At 35.5% G+C, this 21,417-nt stretch overlaps 1 protein-coding gene across 4 annotated transcripts in view; it reads left to right on the top strand.

Annotated features, from left to right (window-relative positions):
- ZC2HC1A (zinc finger C2HC-type containing 1A) overlaps positions 1-21,417 on the top strand; it is a 71,637-nt gene that overhangs the window by 5,314 nt on the left and 44,906 nt on the right. For all 4 annotated transcript variants that reach the window (XM_028500488.2, XM_028500487.2, XM_055091168.1 and 1 more), the window contains exons 2-5: positions 11,020-11,093; positions 13,951-14,067; positions 18,697-18,838; positions 20,974-21,122. In XM_028500488.2, the coding sequence (XP_028356289.1) occupies positions 11,020-11,093; positions 13,951-14,067; positions 18,697-18,838; positions 20,974-21,122 (482 nt within the window). The remainder of the gene's footprint in view (positions 1-11,019; positions 11,094-13,950; positions 14,068-18,696; positions 18,839-20,973; positions 21,123-21,417) is intronic.

Genomic DNA, 21,417 nt, shown 5'->3' with positions numbered 1-21,417 from the left:
TGGCTTCTCTTTTTGCGGAGCATGGGCTCTAGGCTCACGGGCTTCAGTAGTTGTGGCTCGTGGGCTTAGTTGCTCCGAGGCATGTGCAATCTTCCCGGACCAGGGCTTGAACCTATGTCCCCTGCATTGGCAGGTGGATTCTTAACCACTGCGCCACCAGGAAGCCCCAGAAATTTATTTTGCACAGTTCTGAAGGCTGGAAGTCCAAGATCAAAGTGTCAGCAGATTTGGTTTCTTCTGAGGCCTCCCTCCTTGGCTTGCAGATGGCTGTCTTCTCCCTGTGTCCTCACACTGTTGTCCCTTGGTCTGTGTGTTGTCTGTGTCCTAACTCTTCTTATAAGGACACCAGTCATATTGAATCAGAGCCCACCTCTATAACCTCGTTTTATCCGAATTAACTCTTTGAAGGCCCTATATCCAAATACAATCACTTCTGGAGGTGCTAGGGGTCAGGATTTCAACATACGAATTTTAGATAGACATAATTCAGCCAGTAACAGTGAGTCTAAATTACTTCATTTTCAAATTTCTTCAGACATGAAGGAATTTGAGTCTATGCATTGTTCCCTGAATATAAACTCAGTTGGTTTAATATAAAGTGTTAAATGTGAAGTATTCTCCTTTCCACACTTTCTAGATAGTATGTAATTTCAGTTTAAAATTTCTCTCTGATTCAGAGGGTTATTTATGAGAGTGTTCCTTAACTTCCAAAATGTTAAGATTTTTTTGTTATTAAGATGTTTTTAGTCATTAGTTTTTATTTACTTCTAATTTTGTGTGTTCTGTGAGAAGTCTACCTTTCAAAAAGTTTTAAAAAGTTTTCTTTGTGGTCAAATACACCATCAATTTCTCCATGTTTTATAGTCATACAAAAATGCACACTCTGAATTGGTAGGAAACAAAGTACATATAATTTTTAAAAATATATTTATTTATTTTATTTTTGGGTCTTCGTTGCTGCTCGCGGGCTTTCTCTAGTTGTGAGCAGGGGCTACTCTTCGTTGTGGTGCGCGGGCTTCTCATTGCGGTGGCTTCTCTTGTTGCAGAGCACGGGCTCTAGGCGCGCGGGCTTCAGCAGTTGTGGCAAGCGGGCTCAGTAGTTGTGGCTTGCGGGCTCTAGAGCACGTAATGCCTCCTTATTAAAGAAGCTTTCACTGATCTTACCCACTTCTCAAACACACACACAGCAAAATATATAAAATGTCAGGTAGTGAAAAGAAGTGATTTTTTTTTTTTCCCAAAGAATAGAAACTCCATAAGATTAGGGTCTTTGTTTTTTTTTTATCACTGTTTGCCTAACTCCTAGAACAGTTCCTGTCTCATGCTAGGTGCTCAATAAATACTTGTTGAATCAACAAATGGGTCTATTTTAATATAGTGTTTAGTCCTGATAAAGCTTGCCTGCAGTTCAGATGGGGGAGAATGAGAGGTAGAGAGGAGCTAGTCAGTAAATGTAAGCCAGTGTTTCAAAAAATATGATATTCGGGGCATCAGTCCTAAATACCTTTTAGGGGCAGAAAGGATTTCTGTTGGGGGAAATAACAGCATACTAAATCTTTCTCTTTTTTTTTTTTTTTTGAAAGACTGGGAAAAATCTTTCTCTTTTTTTTTTTTTTTGTAAGACTGAGGAAGTTTTGTTCTAAGAAAACCTGTTTTTTAATTTAGCATTTTCCAAACATTTGACCATGAGCAAAGGATTTGAGGGTGCTTGGTAGAAGTAGTGGAAATGACTAGTCAGGTTCAGACTGGATAGGAAGGGAAGTGCAGTCAGGAATGGGTTATCAAGAAAATGCAAGTCACTCTGAGATCAAGAAAGTGATTTAGAGGTAGATGGTAGAAGCCTGTGGTTCCGGAGGGAGCTTGTGTCTTTGAAGAGTCCAGAGGTGGATCTTTCTAAGTTGTTTTTGCTGAACTGGAGTGCAGGTCACTAAAGTGGAGTGGAGAGTGAAGGATGTGTGCTGAGTAGGTTAAGCATGAATGTTGAAACGTTGAAATCTAGGATGAGCTGAAAAGGAATATCTTGTGAGATATTAGAGATTGTTGACCTGCAAGTAATTCGGTTTTAAAAAAGGATTGTAGGAAGAAAGTAGTAAAACAGGTGCCATGTACTTCAAAAGAGAGGTTTGTTGAGTTTTAAAGGTTGGTTTCAGATAAGCAGTGACCAGTGGTGAAGGAATGGACATGAAACACAGAGCCCAGAATTGTTCTTGATTTCCAAGGTTTTTCTTTTTGAAAATGTTCTCTATTTCTTAAATATATACATTTTATAATGTCATAACTATTTTAGATAAGAGCATATTATTTCCCATCACCTGTATGATAGTATTATATAAAGATACCATTTTAAGTCTTATTATCGTGCAGATTTTGAAATTACTCAATGCAGTAACTCATAACAAAATCAACAGTATGTACAGGATAAATTTTGTAAGGAGAGGTTGGCTTCTTTAAAGTTTTAGAATATTAAATACTCATTCACTTGGTTCTGTCCATCAGTTTGAGTGCTTCTTTCAACAGTGAATATCATGTCTACTGTATTTTTATAAACCGCACAACTCTCTAGCATTCGCCACTCAGGAGAAAGTAGTGGAGTTTGCCTGCATGCCCTGGAGAGTAGTATTTTTTATTTCATTGGTTGTGAAACATTTTTATATATAACATCTCAGTTGATCCTCTTAAATTTTAAGGTAGATTGAGCGGATGTTATCTTCATTTAACAGATGTTAAACTTCAGGCTACCTATATGATTAGTCATACGTTTTCTTGTAGTTCATATAGTGAAAATTTTTCCAACAAGGAGAGAGACATCATGTTCTTGGCTGTAGGTCCTCGCAGATTCTCAGTTCTATATACAGACAAGTGGAAGTAATTTCCTCAGCATCCTGTACACTACCTGAAACATTCATTTTGCCGTCCACAATTGGTCAATTGGTTTAATCATTCTTATATGTGACCAACTTTTTTTTTTTAATATAACATCAGTAAGGGACGTGTCTTATCATCATTTACTTTTCTTATTAATGTGGTCTTAAGGTAGATTTTATTAAATAAATATGCTATATTTATTATGGCATAATAGAGGTAGAAGTGGGCCACATAGTTCATTTAATCTAACTTTCTTATTTTATACAAGAGGACTGTGAACCTTAGGTTAAATATCTTGCCCAGCAAGTCATAGCTCTAAGTGACAGAGCTGGGATGTGAACTTAGATAGTATGAGACAAATTCCAGTGCCTTTTCTACTACACTCTCATGTCTTTTAATGAATGCCATTAGAACAAAATGTGGTGGTGTGACTGTAAACCCTAAGCTGCTTATCGTTACCTGTAGGTAGAAGTTCTTTTCAGGGGATGTTGATATCAACACACATGACATATTTTGTGGATTATAGGGCTATACTCTATAAGAGGAAACTGTAAATTTATTTTATTTTGAATAAAGTAATAACTTAAAAAGATTTTTTTGTGATAATTGTTTTTAAATGTTTTCTCTTTAATGCTGTGTTCTCTTTTTTATGCCTTGTAGCGATAATAATTTTCTTTTCCTTTAAAGACAATCTGAACATGTTTGATGACTTGTAGGAATTAATCCCAGGAGTTGGATTTTATTTTATGTTAGTATTCTAGTTGCTGTTATATTAAGTTTTAAGCTTTTGTATTAAAAGAAAAAAGGAAGATGATTTGCCTCTTAGATATAGTGAAGAAGTAAATCATGTAGACTGTTGGCTTTATGAAGCAAAGATTGTGTGACTCCACCCTTGTGTCACTGTTACTTGGTACATGCTTGGCAAGTATTGATAGTAGGTACTCAAGTAGACACATTATTTCCATGTGTTGAATTGATTTTTCTCAATAGTTAATTTTTTTTATAAGATTTTGCTTTGTTATCTATTTAACAAGGAAGCACTGAAATATACTTTTAAGCAAGTAACATAGTGGTACTTTTCAACATTTTATATGGATACATTTTTAAATTATTGTTTGGAATTTAAAGGAAGACATGAAAACTATAAATAGGCAAGCCTAATAGATTATGCAATATGTGGTATCACTTTGACAGTCGTTATGAAGACATTCTAATCTTCATATACCTAATGGATTCCATCCAGCAACTGCTTCAACTATTTGGATAGTTAATGGAATTAAGTGATCCAGATAAATGAAGTTGCTTTGCTCTCTCTCCCTAAATAACCTCGTCTTTGCTATTGGAAAGGACAAATCAGGCAAATCTTAGTTTTGCTTTTGTAGTGTTCACAGCTTACCCGCCACCATACAGACTTTGGCCTCCATCTGTCTACCACTGAAATAGTGCAGTAGAGTACTTGGAGAATGAGAGAACAAAACAATTCTTCTGTTACTGTTTGATTGCGTTCCCACCAATGTCTTTTTTGATTCTCCTGATAAGTTTTCTGTGGACTCACTAAATGCCTTGGAACAACACATTACATGAAGTCCATAATCGTACTTTTTTCATGAGTTTGTTACTTCTAAAAGAAAATGTTTTTTTACTTGTCTTTCATATGATAAAAGAATTTTGACAGAAATTCAGCAGAAGATATAAAGATATCATTTTTGTCATTTTTATGAAAATTACAGGTATGGCAATAAATTTAGGTGTGATGTTTGGCTAGATAATAAAATGACAGATTGACTTAGTTATGTAGGATCCCAAAGACTGTAGTTTGTGTGTGTGTATATGTGACAAAATTTGTTGTGTGCAAGTACATGATAGATGAATTGACTTCTGATTTTGTAAAAGTTGCAGCTACTTCTTCCTTATTTAATCAGTTGTGCCCATAAGGTCAGATTATCTCAATTTGTTGGTCCAGTGAATCTTAACATAATATTATATGTATAAAATAATGAACAATTCACGTAATGCGTAGTAACTAGGTCTTTTCCTTAAAGCTTAATACTTCTGTTGGGGAGGACAACATTCTTTTTATTCTAGACTCCCTAATCGTATCAGGAAGCCACCTCTCTGATCTCCAGGATTGTTTCTTACTTTTTTTTTTTTTTAGTTTAAAAAAATGTTGTATTGTGGAAAAATAGACATAGCATAAAGTTTACCATTTTAACCATTTTTTTTTTTTTTTTTTTTTTGGTATGCGGGGCCTCCCTCTGTTGTGGCCTCTCCCGTTGCGGAGCACAGGCTCCGGACGCGCACGCGCAGGCTCAGCGGCCATGGCTCACGGGCCCAGCCGCTCCGCGGCATGTGGGATCCTCCCAGACCGGGGTGCGAACCCGGTTCCCCTGCATCGGCAGGCGGACGCGCAACCACCGCGCCACCAGGGAAGCCCCCATTTTAACCATTTTAAGTGTACAATTCAGTGGTATTTAGTACATTCACATTGTTGTGCATCTATCATCACTATCCATCCCCAGAACGTTTTCATCATCCCAAATTGTAGCACCTGTTTTTATCTTATTTTTTCTTCCAGTTTTATATATATTATTGACATAGAGCACTGTGTAAGGTGTACAGCATACTGATTTGATTTATATACATCATGAAATGATTACCACAATAAATTTAGTGAATATCCGTCATCTTATACAGATACAAAATAAAAGGAGAAAAAACATTTTTTTTCCTTGTGATGAGAAACTCCTAGGATCCAATCTCTTAACTTTATATACAACATAGAACAGTGTTAATTATCTTTATCATATTGTACATTACATCTCTAGTACTTGTTTATCTCATTACTGGAAATTTGTACCTTTTGATGATGTTCATCCAGTTTCCCATCCTCCCCCACCCCGGGTAGACACAAATCTGATCTCTTTTTCTATGCGTTTGTTTAGGAAGTATATTTGACTACAAAACTATTTTTGTTCCTGGTACACAATTTAGTAATTCGATGCTTCTCTGCATTTCAAAATGATCACCATGATAAGTCTAGTTTCTGTCACCATACAAAGATATTACATTATTATTGACTATATTTTCCACACTGTACATTTCATACCTGTAACTCATTCATTTTGTAACTGGAAGTTTGTTTGTCTTAATCTCCCTCACCTATTTCCTGCCCGCCCCTTGGCAACTACCTGTTTGTTCTCTGTGTCTATGACTGTGTTTGTTTTAAGTTTGTTCATTTGTTTTTTAGATTCCACATATAAGTGAAATTATACAGTATTTGTCTTTCTCTGTCTTACTTCACGTAGCATAATACCCTCTAGTTCCATCCATTTTGTCACAAATGATAAGATTTCATTTTTTAGGGCTGAGTAGTATTCGTGTGTGTGCGTGCGCGCATGCGCGTGCATGTGTGTCATTTTCTTCATCCATTCCTCTCTGGATGAGCACTGATTCAGTCTTGGGGTATTGTATATTTCTAGGAATTTGTCCATATCTTCTAACTTGTCCATTTTATTGGCATATAATTGTTCACGATAATCTCTTATGATCCTTTGTATTTGCATGGTATTAAGTGTAACTTCTCCACTTCCATTTCTGATTTTTTTTTTTTTAATTTGAGCCCTCTTTTTTTCTTGATGAGTTTAGCTGAAGTTTTATCAATTTTGTTTAGCTTTTCAAGGAACCAGCTCTTATTTTAATTGACATTTTCTATTTTTAGTCTCTATTTTATTTATTTCTGCTATATTCTTTATGATTTCTTCTACTAAGTTTGGGTTTTGTTTGTTCTTCTTTCTCTGGTTCCTTTAGGTATAAGGATAGGTTGTTTATTTGAGATTTTTCCTGTTTCCTGAGGTAGGTTTGTATTGCTATAAACTTCCCTCTTAGAACTGCTTTTGTTGAAACCTATAGATTTTGGATCATTGAGTTTTTCATTTTCATTTGTCTCCAGTTATTTTTTTGGTTTCTTCTTTGATTTCTTCAGTGACCCATTGGTTGTTTAGTTCCACATGTTTATGGGGTTTTTTTGCAGTTTTTTTCCTTGTAGTTGATTTCTGGTCTCATAGCATGTGCCTGAAAAGTTCCTTGATATGATTTCAGTCCTCTCAAATTCACTGAGACTTGTTTTGTGGCCTACCATGTGATCTATACTGGAGAATGTTCCATGTGCACTTGAAAAGAATGTGTATTCTGAGGCTTTTGGATGGAATATTCTGTATTTATTAAGACCATCTGGTCTGATGTGTTGTTTAAGGCTAGTGTTTCCGTATTGATTTTTTCTCTGGATGATCTGTTCATTGATGTAAGTGGGGTGTTAAAGTCCCCTATTGTTATTGTGTTGCTGTCCATTTCTCCCTTTTTGTTTGTTAATATTTACTTTATGTCTTTAGGTGCATCTGTGTTGAGTGCATATATATTTACAATTGTTATAGCTTTTTCTTGGATTGATTCCTTTATTATTAGGTAAAGTCCTACTTTGTCTCTTGTTACAGTCATTGTTTTAAAGTCTACTTTGTCCGATATAAGTATTGCTACCTTGGTTTTTTTAAAATTTCCATTTGCATGGAATACCTTTGTCCATTCCCTCACTTTCACTGTATGTTCCTTTAGATCTGGACTGAACCTCTTGATTAGCATATATACAGGTCTTGTTTTTGTATCCATTGAGCCACCCTATGTCTTTTGATTGGAGCACTCTGTGTCCATATACACTTTTAAGTGTAATTGTTGATATGTATGTACTTACTGCCATTTTATTAATTGTTTTCAGGTTTAGTTTGTAGTTTTGTTGTTGTTATTCCTTCCTTCTTTTGCTCTCATTCCTTGTGATTTGATGAGTGTCTTTAATATTATGTTTAGATTTCTTTCAGTTTTTTATGTTTGTATCTGTTATAGATTTTTAGTTTGGTTACCAGGAGGTTTATATATAGCAGTCAATATATATGTGATCATTTTAAGTTGATGTGATGTCCTCTTAAGTTTGAATGTATTTTAACAACCTTGAGTTTTTACTCCCCTTCTATGTTTAATGTTTTTGACATCATAGTCTACATCTTTTGGGTATTTCATAACTACTTATTTTGTGTATAGACGATTTTACTAGTTCTGTCTTTTCACCTTTCTACTAGCTTTGTAAGTGGTTGGTCTACTACCTTTACAGTGTATTTGCTTTTACCCATGAGATTTTTCCTTATTTCTAGTTGTGGCTTTTTCTTTTTCACTTAGAGAAGTGCCTTTTCATTTTTTGTAAAGCTGGTTTTGTGGTACTGAACTTCTTTAGCTTTTAATATTTAAAATTTATTTATTTTATTTTATTTATTTTATTTTTGGCTGTGTTGGGTCTTGCTGCGCACGGGCTTTTCTCTAGTCATGGTGAGCGGGGGCTACTCTTATTTGTAGTGCGCGGGCTTCTCATTGCAGTGGCTTCTCTTGTTGCGGAGCATGGGCTCTAGGCGCATGGGCTTCAGTAGTTGTGGCTTGCGGGCTCTCGAGCGCAGACTCGGCAGTTGTGGCACACGGGCTTAGTTGCTCCGCGGCATGTGGGATCTCACTGGACGAGTGCTCAAACCCATGTCCCCTGCATTGGCAGGTGGATTCTTAACCATTGTGCCACCAGGGAAGCCCCTTTTTAGCTTTTGCTTGTCTGCAAGACTCTTTATCTTATCTTTCTGAGTGATAACTTTGCTGGGTAGAGTATTCTTGGTTGTAGGTTTTTTTTCTTTCATCACTTTAAATGTATCATGATATTCCCTTCTGGTCTGCAGGGTTTCTACTGAAAAGTCAGCTAATAGACTTATGGAAGTTCCCTTGTATGTAACTAGTTGCTTTTCCCTTGCTGCTTTTAATACTCTGCCTTTAATTTTAGCCATTTTAATTAACGATGTTTTTTTGGTATGGTCGGTTTTGGGTAGATCCTGTTTGGAACTGTCTGTGCTTCCTGGACTTGTATATCTGTTTCCTTTCCCAGGTTAGGGAAGTTTTCAGCCATCATGTCTTCAAATATGTTCTCTGCCTCCCCTTTTCCTTTTGGAACCCCTATAATACAAATGTTAGTATGCTTAGTGTTGTCTCAAAGATCCCTTGAACTGTCCTCATTTTTTAAACTCTTTTTTTTTCTCTTCAGCTTGAGTGATTTCTACTGCTGTCTTCCAGCTTGCTGATCCATTCCTCCGTATCATCTAATCTACTGTTGATTCCTTCTAGTATGTTTTTATTTCACTTATTGTTGTCTTCAGCTCTGTTTTGTTCTTCTTTATATTTTATCTCTTTGTTAAACTTCTTACTGTGTTTTTCCATTCTTCTCCCAAGTTCTTTGAGCATTTTTATGATCATTACCTTGAACTCTTTATTGGGTAAGTTCCTTAGTTCCACTTCACTTAATTCTTCTGGTGTTTTATCTTATTCCTTTGTTTGGAACAAGTTTTTCGGTCACCTCATTTGCCTAACTTGCTGTTTTTATCTCTATGTATTTGGTAGGTTGGTTACATTTCTTGATCTTGTTGAAGTGGTCTTTTATAGGAAAGGTCCTGTGCATCCCAGCAGCTCACTTCCCTTTGGTCACCAGAGCTTTATGTTCCAGGAATGTCCCCTATGTGGGTTTCATGGGCCCTTCTTTTGTGGTGGGCTGATTTCTGTTGGTGATCTAGTAGGCTTGGATGGGCCCTGGTCTGATTGGTTGCCAGGTTCTGCCTTTGTGGATGCTGACAGCTGCTGGTAGGTAGGGCCAGGTCACAAGGTGGCTGATTGTGAAGGCTTAGGGGTCCCAAGGCTAGTGCTGGTCCACTGGTGGGCAGAACTGGATCCTGGTGTGGCTGGCTGAAGGTGCCTCACAGATGGTCTGTCCACTGATAGGCAGCACTGGGGCCAAGGGAGTCCAGTGATTGGTGCCTGCCCATTGGTGGGTGAGGCCAGGTTCTGGAGTTAGTGCCAGCCCTCTGGTGGGTGGAGCTGGGTCCTGGGTTCTCTGGTGGCAGGACTGGGTCCCTGGGTGGCTGGGGGAATCAAGGTGCTTATAGTCATTGCCAGCCTGCTGTTGGGTGAAGCTGTGCCCCCACAGTTAGCTGCTTGGCCTGTGGGTCCCAAGGACTGTTGCAGACTGGCTGGTGGGTAGGGCTGGATCCTTTCACTACGAAGCTAGAGGGAGGATTCCATGATGTTTCTTGCCAGCATGAGCATTCCTCATGGTAGAATGAGCTCCAAAAAATGGCTGTCATCAGTGTCTGTGTCCCCAGGGTGAGTCCCACATGCCTCCTCCTCTCTGGGAGGCTCTCCAAGATCAGCATGTGTGTCTGACCCAGGGCAGTTTAAAATGACTGCTTCTGCCCTGGGTCTTGGAGCATGTAAATTTTCTGTGTGCCCTCTAACAATGGAGTCTTTATTTCCACAGCCCTCTGGGTCTCCCGAAAGTAAGCCCCCTGGGTCTCATCTTCTCATTGCAGGACTCCCTGGGTTGGGGAGTCCAAAGTGGGGCTTGGACCCCTTGCTCCTTGGGGAAAACCTCTGCAATTGTGATTATCCTCGTGTTTGTGGGTAGCCTACCTGTGGGTGTGGGTCTTGACTGTAGCATGTCTCTGCCTCTCTTACTTGTCTCATTGTGGATCCTTCTTTATATCTTTAGTTGTGGAAGATCTTTTCTGCTAGTCTTTAGGTTGTTCTCATCATTATAGTTGCTCTGTAAATAGTTGTAATTTTGTTGTGCCCATGGAAGGAGGTGAGCTCAGGGTTTTCCTACTCATCTTCTCCATTCCACTAGCCACCAATGTTATTTTTTAATGCTTTGAAGATAAATAATGTATTTAACCTTCAGATAAATTTGGTTTTTAAACTTCAGTAATTTACAGTAGAGACAGCTTATAAATTAAGAGACTATGACAAATTGATTTGGTTAAAATAGAAGAAAACCAGATATTTCCAACATTATCAGTTTGGTTCTCCTTAAATTATGAATTCTGTATTTGGCATTTGCCTTTTTGACCACTGATAACTTTAAGTCTTCTGCCCATTTTAATTGATGATGTTACTTATTTCAAAATGACACGACATTTTTCACAAGAACTGACAACTTACTTACGAATGAAACTAAGTGAAGACGTTAAAATTTGGAAGTTTCACAATTTGAGCCACTGAGTTTATTGACTACATTCTTTTCGATTTTAGAAAATGGAAGTGTCCAAGTTGGAGAATTGTTACCTTGCAAGATTTGTGGAAGAACATTCTTTCCAGTGGCATTAGTGAGTACCTTTTTTTTTTTTGGAGTTTGGTAGATCTTTAATTGTTTAATACTTCAGGACAATGGAAAGAACCTTTGGAATAATTTAAAGAGATACTGGTTAGTATTCATTGCTCAAGAATGTCAGTTCCATCTTTGTCATTCTTCCAGAGTGCTCTCTTTCCTTCAGTTTTATTGGTCTTCAAAACCCCTCTCTGTTAAACTATTAAGGTGTTTCTCCCTTTGTGGGACTATTAACAAAAATAAAACCAAAATAAACTCTTAGAAATACTGTTAGAAATAATGTATTTAAAGAAGCAGAAGGCTATGATGTTTGGGGTTTTCTTTAAACTTCAGGAAAAAGTGCTGGGGCTGGGATAGATGAAACAAGATTGCTAAAATGTTGGTAATTGTTGAGGCAGGGATGAGTAAATGGAGCTAATTACACTATTCTGTCAATTCTTATGTATGTTTGAAATATTCCAAAGGAAAAAATATTTTAGTTAAAAGTGCACCTAAAATATATTATGCATTCTTTAGGTGCTTAGTATATACAAATAGAAGAACATTTAACTGATTTTAATATAAAATCTCTAGCTAAATAGAGAATAAGAAAGTCAATATGCCTTATGTAACTTCAAATATAAATATGTATTTATTAATATTTTGATGTGGAATAAAGATTTTTCTTTGAGTATGGGTCTGCTGATTAGAGTTTTGCTACATTTTATTTTCCATCCTCTCATTGTTTCCGGTTTTTCTTTAGAGCAGTGAGGAATTAATGACCCAAAATGTCCACCTGACAGCAGACTCCTCTTAAATATTAACAGGTTTCTTTCTTAAACCTTTCTTGCCCATGCTTAATTCACCAATTTTGTTGGTTATTAATTAACTATTTTTCAAACCATTTTCAAAGCATTAAGCTGAGTTTTCACCGGGAAAAATATGCCTTTTTTTGGCCCTCATTTTTGTATTTATTTAATATTTAGTTAAATGTTATAGTCACGATAGCAACTACAATTTGTATACATCAGTTTTGGGAACAGGCACTACATACTTTTGACACATACAGCTCAATGTGAGAACAGACATCTCTAGAAAGTCACCCGTTAGCCATCCTTTTTTTTTTTTTTTAAATATTTAAGAGATTTTATTCTAATAGTTACAGTTACTGTGTTTGTCAGAATGATATCCAAAAACAAGTATGTAAAACAGTTGTGTATTGAAAATATTAGAGGCTCCATAACATTGAATCAGCCAGTTCTGAGGTTCCTGTTTTCCCAGGTAAAGTTTAACAGTCTGACTTGTTCATTGTTTATCAAAATACAAAAGAAAAAAAGGGCATTTAGTATCCTCTGTGTTATTAGTCAACATGTTTTATTTAGGGGAAGGAGAATTATTGTTTATCCAGTAGGTTAATTTGAGGTCAGTTAAGAGAGCTTCCATTGTAATGTCTTTAAACTGAATATATGAATGACTGAGTGAGCTGGCAGCCATATTAAAACAGCAACAGCAACAACAAACCCCCATCCCCCCACCCAAAAACTGTAGGAGTGGAACACTAGGTAGCACGAGAAAAATCTTTGGTAAAAAAAAGGTGGAAAATTTGAGTTCCAGAGAGGGGGAAGGGTTGATAGTGGAGTAAGGACACCTTGTCCTATATTCTGTGTTAACAAACTACTATTTTGTTAACTTGAGTAATCCCAACTATTATTATTACGTTAGCTTTTTTTTTTTTAACATCTTTATTGGAGTATAATTGCTTTACAATGGTGTGTTAGTTTCTGCTTTACAACAAAGTGAATCAATTATATACATATGTTCCCATATCTCTTCCCTCTTGCGTCTCCCTCCCTCCCACCCTTCCTATCCCACCCCTCTCGTGGTCACAAAGCACAGAGGTGATCTCCCTGTGCTATGCGGCAGCTTCCCACTAGCTATCTAATTTACATTTGGTAGTGCATATATGTCCCTGCCACTCTCTCACTTCGTCACAGCTTACCCTTCCCCCTCCCCATGTCCTCAAGTCCATGCTCTAGTAGGTCTGTGTTTTATTCCTGTCCTACCACTAATCTCTTCATGACATTTTTTTTTCTTAGATTCCATATATATGTGTTAGCATACGGTATTTGTTTTTCTCCTTCTGACTTACTTCACTCTGTATGACAGACTCCAGGTCTATCCACCTCATTACAAATAACTCAGTTTCATTTCTTTTTATGGCTGAGTAATATTCCATTGTATATATGTGCCACATCTTCTTTATCCATTCATCTGTTGATGGACACTTAGGTTGCTTCCATGTCCTGGCTATTGTAAATAGAGCTGCAGTGAACATTTTGGTACATGACTCTCTTTGAATTATGGTTTTCTTAGGGTATATGCCCAGTAGTGGGATTGCTGGGTCGTATGGTAGTTCTATTTGTAGTTTTTTAAGGAACCTCCATACTGTTCTCCATAGTGGCTGTATATGTTAGCTTTTGTAATCCTAATGCTAATGTGTTTTCCATTTACATTCCTTTTTCTAGTGTCTATTTTCAAGTATTTAGTAATAAAGGTAACTTTTTTCCAATTCAGTAGCTTTGACTTGCATACATTAGTTTTCTTATTCTTAGCAGTGTAAAAACCAGGAGACTATTAAATAACTTTTAAAAAAATTTTGGCAGAGTATTTATCAATACTTTCTTGTTGTGAGAAAGATAACGTGTAACATGCGTTGCATATTTTTTTTTAACAATTTTAGCTAAAACATTTCTTATTTATGGATTATTACTTATTTCATCTTTCAGGTTTTTAAACTCGTCTCAAATGACAATTTAAAGTTTTATAGTCTTTCTGTAGAAAAGAAAATGACATGTTGTATTTCCTCATCTTGACAGAAAAAACATGGACCTATTTGCCAGAAAACGGCCTCTAAAAAACGGAAGACTTTTGATTCAAGCAGACAAAGAGCTGAAGGAACTGATATTCCAACAGTAAAACCTCTTAAACCTAGGGTAATTATATGACCTTGTGAACAGTATGAACCTTGCTGCTATGTGTAATGAAAAAATTATAATAATCTGTTATACTAAGATTGAAGAATAAACAGAATTCTGTGTCATATTCTCAGTTTAGAAGCAATCAGAAACTTGTTTATTTTGAATTTCAACAAAAGGGAGGCCAAAGTACTGTCCAGCTATTACAGGGAGGTTTTTGTAGCATTGGAGAGCCAATTGCTTAGCTGTAGGCTGGAAATAACTGAGAAGTCCTCATACATTCATTGTGAGTCGTTAATTACTTCAGCTATAATTAGGTTTATGTCTCAGTATGTTACACTATTACCAGTAGTATAATCCCTGTAGTATACAAAAGGAAAGCTATTAGTTACAAACATCTTAGCATAATAAATATTATCTTGACTGATTGATTTGTCAGCATTTATCATCTTATTATGCTTTCTGGGGAAAAGTTTTATCCGTTGCTCAATTGTTCACATATGGTCATTGTCAGCTTATTTTCTTTGTAACTAAAAGCAATGAATCTCCTATGCTAATCTCTCCTTAATACCACCTGTCATGATATGTTATTTGCTAAGAATAAATCACATAAATGCTTTGTCTGACATAGTTTTAAAGAGTTATTTCAGTGTAATAGTCAAAATTTGAGTACCTGATTTAAATAGGTTTTTGAAACAAACTACTTTCAGTGGTAATAACTTTTCCCAGTGGTACAGGAAAACATTTCCCTGTGGGGCAATTAATCTTACTAATAAAATCCTTTGATAACAGAAAAGTCAGTTCATCTTTGTTTTTCAGTTTATGAATATTTAAGGGAAGGATGGAGAAGCTTGAATAAGGTACATAAATTATTAACGTTTTTCTTGGTAACCTGCCAGATGTATGATTGTATTAGCTTTAATTAGCTTAGATAAATTAATTAAATCTTGGTGTAGCATAGTGGGTTTGAAAGCTGGCTCAAGATTCAGGCTGCCTGGATTTAACCCTGGCTCTGCTACTTTGTTGTGTTGGGTGAGTTACTTAATCTATACTTCTGTTTGTAAAATGGAGGTATTAGTGGTAGTATGTATCTTATGGAATTATTAGGGGAATTAAGTTTATCCATGGTGATCTCTCAGTAAATGTTATTTAGCTTGTTTCTGTAAGGGAGGAGGTTTGTATGCTTAAAAAAATTAATCTTTAGGAAAAAGTAAAGTAAAAACCATTACTTTACATTAAGTAGTTTTATTTTCTTGCTCCTTAAAGTGTGGTCCATAGAGCAGTTACATCAGCAGTATTTGGAAACTTGTTAGAAATCCAGAATCTCAGGTCCCACCCAGCATACTGAATTAGAACCTGCATTTTAACAAAATCTTTGGGTGAGTCATATGCATGTTACTTGGAGAAGCAGTGTGTTAGAAGATTTTGAACATCATGGTGTAGCTCTCAGTATCTTTACTTGAATCAAGGAACTCCTACAAAGTCACAAGCAGAGTGGAGCAAAGCAAATACAAGCTCCATTTTTGGAGAAAGGCAGGCATAATCCAGGGACTACAAAATATATGTTAGAGCTGCTCCAAAACAACTGAGATCCAGGAGAAGCTACCCATAGAGGAAGGGCAGGAAGTTGCTGGGGAGCCCATGGCCCAGAATCTGGGAACCTGCCGCCTTAAAGGTGAAGGGGTCTACTCACCCTTAAAGGTGACTCCTTAAAGATGAGGGGTCTTATCTGGAAGTATATATCTCTTGTTTATCACAGCCAAGGCAGTAACTGGGGTGAGAGGCAGGAACTTGGAATGAGCCTGGCTGAAATTGGACAAAAGCCAGGAGGGAGGAAGTGGGGAGAAGAGGCACAGAGAGTTGAAGAGGCCCCGGGCAGAGGCTCTCAGAAAGCGCTAATGGAAAATAAAATACCCTTTCTGAAGGTGAGGGGCCCACTTTAAAAGGGCTGTGTCCTATTTTGCAAGTGGTTAGTGTAAGAACTGAGGGAAGTATGGATGGCAGCAGCAGGCCTCCTGGACACATATTGTTTTAGAGAAGCAGAAGAGGAATGTCTGTGTAATCACACACAGAGGCCTTATTTGTATCTGTATCTGGTACATCAGAGAAGAGAACTGTTTTGTGTAGCCTAGAAAGCTACCCTGGGCTGCTGCTTTCTCCCAGAACCTCTTGTAAATAGCTGTACCAGGAAAACCTAACTCATTCAATGATGGGTAATAAAAAACATTAGCTAAGCATTAATATAATAATATATATAATAATACTTTGAGAAGAAAAGGTAGATGAGAGCAGCAAAAATTAGTAATACTCACTGTGGAGCAGATGAATGTTGTGATCAGGAATCTCACTATAAAGTAAGAAACTCTGATTCTTTAATCAGTCATCTCAAACATCTAAATCTGCTTTTATTTAGTTAAGATTTTTGCATCTATATTCATGAGAAAAGTGGTCTGTGATTTTTCTTTTCATCAGTTTTGTTGCTCTCATAGGACTAGCTGGAAGGTTGTTCTCTTGTTTTCTATTTTTGAAAGAGTTTTTAAAAGATTGGTGCTGTTTCTTCCTTAAATGTCTGCAAGTACTCAACAGTAAAGGCATCTGGGCCAGGAGTTTTCTTTGTGGGTCTTTTAATAATAGATTCATTAAAAAAAATAAATATAAGACTATTATAATTTTTCTGTTTCTGGTATCTGTTTTGTGGTGTTTGTCAAGGATATTATCCATTTCATCTTAAATGTCCCATGTATTACCATAAGGTTTTTTTTATAATATCTTCTTTTCTTTCTCATGTTTGTAAGAACTGTTTTCTATTCCTTGGTAATTTTTGTTTTCTCTTTTTTTCTAGATTAGTCTTGCCTTGTTAGTGTTAATTAAAGAACAATCTTTTGACTTTGTTGGCTCAACATAATATTCTTGATTTAAAAAATAAAGACATAATAGGAATAATCAGAAATTTCCATATTATGACAAAATAAATTTCTTTGTAGCACACAAGCCAGCATTATGTTTAATGGAAAGATACTTAGAGGTAGTTCCATTAAAGTCAGGAACAAGGTTAAGCTCCAACCAATACAGTAAGTGCTAGTAAATAGAGTTAAATAACAACAAGAAATTAGATGCATAGGAATTGGAAAAGAGGGGGTAAAACTATCATTATTAGGTGATGATACACCTGGAAAACCCAAGAGGATCAACTGAAAAATTACTACAAACAATAAGAGAAATCAGTGAAGTAATGAGATGTAATGTTAATATACAGAAATTATCAGGTTTCATACTTCAACAAACAACTCCTTGAAATATAAAAATGATTAAAAGACCCTTATAAAAGAACAACACAAAATATATAAAATATTTAGGAATAAACCTTATAATAATGAAGGTGCAAGACTTCCACAAAGACTACTTTAAAAAACCACTGAAAGACACAAACGAACACTTCTTCAAATGGAAATATATCTCATTCTTGGATAGGTAGACTTAGCAAAAATAGAGTCCTTAAGTTCCTTAAGTTGTTTCTGAATGTAATGTTTAATTTTTCCAGTTAAAATGTAGTTTAAAAAAATAGACAAGCTGAATCTAAAGTTCATATGGAAAAATACACATATCAGAATAACCAGAAAAGATTGAAAGAGAAGCAGAATAAAGTAGGGTTACCTTAGTGGATATTAAAATATTATCATAAATCTCAATATTTAAAACATGGGTACTGACACACATATAGTCAGAACAGTACGACAGAGAATTCAGAAATAGACCCAGATGCCAAAGAGAATGTGATAAAGGTGTTCTGTCAATTCACTGGGGAGAAAAGTTAATAAAAGGTGGTGAGATAACCACATAGCCATGTTAAATAAACAGAAAATAGAGTCCATATGTCATAAATCAGGATAAATTCCAAAAGAATAAACGATTTAAGAATGGTTCTAGGTAGAAACATGGAAAAATTTTATTTTACCTTGGTGTGAGGTTGGGCCTTGCTAACTGACTGCAAGTCTGGAGACTATAAAAGAAAAAGTAAGTTAAACTACATTTAAAAATAATTCTGCATATCGGAAGACCCTTAAACAAGGTTAAAAGAGATGTATTGTGGGGGAGGGGTGGGGCTAGTCTACTATAAAGAATTACTAGAAATTGTTTAAAAAAAAAAAAAAGGGCCAATAACCCAATAGAGACATTGACCAGGCTTATAAACAGTTCACAGAAAAGACAATACAAATGTTTCTTTATGATATGAAAAGATGTTCGCTCTCACTCATTATAGGAAAAAAGGCAGTTAAAACCACAGAGAGAACGATTTTTCACCTCTTCAATCAGTTAAAACGACCAGAAGTTTAGTATCATACTATGTTGGAGAAACTATGGGTAAATAAGGAAATACACTCTTAGTGGTGGCTTAAGTGTTTGTAACACCTACAGGAGGCAATTTAGCAGTGTCTGTCACAATTACAATTGTATTTTAAAAATTGCATATAATTTAGTTGCCTAAAGTTTCTTTTTAAAATTATAAATTTGGGAGGGAGATCACTTAAGGACTCCTGATGAGGGAACATTTAAAATAATATGGCATTTTCTTGAGTTTTATTTTAATTTATTAAAAATTGTTTTGAAATTGTTTTTTGTTTGTTTGTTTTTTTAATTTGTTTGCAGCCTGAACCACCAAAGAAGCCATCTAATTGGAGGAGAAAGCATGAAGAGTTCATAGCCACCATAAGAGCAGCTAAAGGCCTTGGTCAGGCCCTTAAAGAGGGTGGCAGACTTCCTCCCCCTCCTCCACCTTCTTATGATCCTGGTATATGTCATATTGTTGACAGAAATTGTTCATGTGGGAAGAAAATATCGATAGTATTGATAGATTTCTTATAAATTTTAAGATATTATTAAACTTAACTTATAATAATTGAACCTAATGACGCATGATCTTTAAAAATTTTCCTATAAAATAATGGTGACAATCCAGGCATTTAGGCTTATAAAGACACATCTGTGTTGAACATAGAAATGCATTATCTTTTTACCTCAATATTTTATAGAGCATTTAATATCATTTAAAAATTATTGTAGTAACTATTAAATGTTAATATTCCAGGAAATATTTTAATCATGCATAATGTCGATTGAAATGTAGTCATTCAGTAAGATTCAAATAATTATGTTGCTTGGTTCTTTGGCATCTTCTAACCTGGGAAGGGAAAAAAAAAATCATAATTTTGCTTCTAAAAATGTATTATTCTAGTGGGGTAACCACCATGTAGATGGATATACCTAGATTATGCCCTAAATTCATGTATTTTTATGTTTTCTTCATTGGGTGGGTAAAAGTTTCTTGTTTATTGTTCCCAAAAGCAAGGCAAGATGCTGTCAACCACATGAGATAATTGAGATGATGAAAGATTTAAAATAGCACCGTTGACATTTTGACAGTGGTCAAGGGAGTAGCCTCAAGAGGCAGTTATTTTAATATAACAAGTTAGCTGCATTAAAATTGTGTTAGTATTCTAAGTTGGGATTAATTTCTTAGTAAAGAGAGAGTTAGGTATGATCCTTTATAACATTTTATTGTAGAGGAGAGGTTGATAAACAGTTTCTATAAAGGACCAATAGTTAATATCTTAGGTTTTGTAGTCCATAAGGTCTCTGTTTCAACTCCTCAACTCTGCCACTGTTGCAAGAAATCAGCCACAGAAAATATGTAAATGAATGAATGTGGCTGTGTTCCACAAACATGCAGCAGGCAGGCTGGATTTGGCCCATGGGCCCTTGTTTGCCAACTCCTTTTTGAGTCTTAGTAATTAACTTTAATGCTATGAGTATTTCTGGAATGTTCCGTTTGGGTTTGCGTCTCTTCTATTTCTACCTTAATTTTCCCCGTGAAGTTGAATTCTCTCTTTGTTTTAGAGGTATTTGTATATTGCATCTTATTCAACACAGCTGTATTTCTCATGTTTACGTAAGTCAGAGCGGGGGTGGGGGGCAATTCTTCAGGATAATTTGGACTTCAGAAATTTTTTGATCTCTTAGTCCTGACAGAACAACTTCTTTGTTATTAGAGATTTGAGACCTGTTTCACTAGTTAGCAGAACAAATTTCTGAGATTCAGATGAGTGTAAATTCTAAAGGGCAAACTCCATCTCAAAAAGTAAACCTGTGGAAATAAATTGAAGATTTTTTTTGACACTGCTAAGTTGTTATATTTATTTCTTCTCTGTATCTCATAGAGTTGAAATCTTTCACAGTGCTATAAAATTTGGTTCTTTCTGGGATAACTTTAAGATTTATTTTGTAAGAAGTTTTGTTTGTACTATATATTGCATTTGGGGAGAATATATAATCTGCAACATTTGCTGTTTCTTAAATTTGAATTAATTATGTTAAGGAGATATATTTTTATTATTCCATCTGTTGGGATCTCTAAGAGAAAATAAAACTTTATAAAGTCTATTAAATTATTTCTTGACAGCTTTCCTCTAATTGAAATTAAAGATTTTAACAGATGAGCCCAAATTTTAAATTTTTATTTTATGTAAATTTTTATTTAATGTAATGTGTTATTAACTAGTTAACCTAGTCTACCTTATGAAAATATATATTTGTGATGAAAACACATGGTAATATAGAAGCAAAAAATAATTAACATTTTTCCTTTACTTATTTTTATGTAGGGAGGATTTATCTTTTTTTTTCCCCTCAAATTTGATTCTAAGCTGGGAGAAAATTGTAGTGTATCATATACGAGCATACTTTTTTTCTTAAATGTCTTTACTAAGTTTAGGTTAGTCAGGTTGGGTGGTTATAAGAAAATGAGAGTTTTTGCTTAGCAATTGTTATTTATGTTATATGTCTTGAGTTACTGTTCATAAAACTTATAACTCTTTATGTCCCATTTTAAGTATTATGTTACTAATCTGTTTCTTTTTTCTGTTTTAGATTATATTCAGTGTCCATATTGCCAGAGGAGATTTAATGAAAATGCAGCTGATAGACATATAAATTTCTGTAAAGAACAGGCAGCACGTATTAGTAATAAAGGCAAATTTTCTACTGATACCAAAGGAAAATCGACTTCTCGGACACAGGTAATCATTGTGGTCATTTCTGCAAATAAATGAGAAAATGACTTTAAGGTCACAGTTTTGTGCTTATTCTTCACAGAACATTTAACTACAGTTTTCTCACCTGCTAAAATTTATATATTACTGTTCAGGGATTTAGTAAGAAATTTGAATGGCTAGTTGAGAAGAAAATTTGAAGTGGGCTTGAGTTAGTAAAGACTTAAAAAAGAGGTATTAGGAAAAAAGGGAGAAAATTAGTTTAAAATAGATGCAGCAGATTCAGAGGAAACTAGAGGGGTTAGATGAGTGAGAAAATGGC

Source organism: Physeter macrocephalus, chromosome 15, assembly GCF_002837175.3.
Source record: "Physeter macrocephalus isolate SW-GA chromosome 15, ASM283717v5, whole genome shotgun sequence".
NCBI classification, from domain to species: domain Eukaryota; kingdom Metazoa; phylum Chordata; class Mammalia; order Artiodactyla; family Physeteridae; genus Physeter; species Physeter macrocephalus.
The sequence above is the reverse complement of the archived record's forward strand: the minus strand, read 5'-3'. Positions and strand labels throughout refer to the sequence as shown.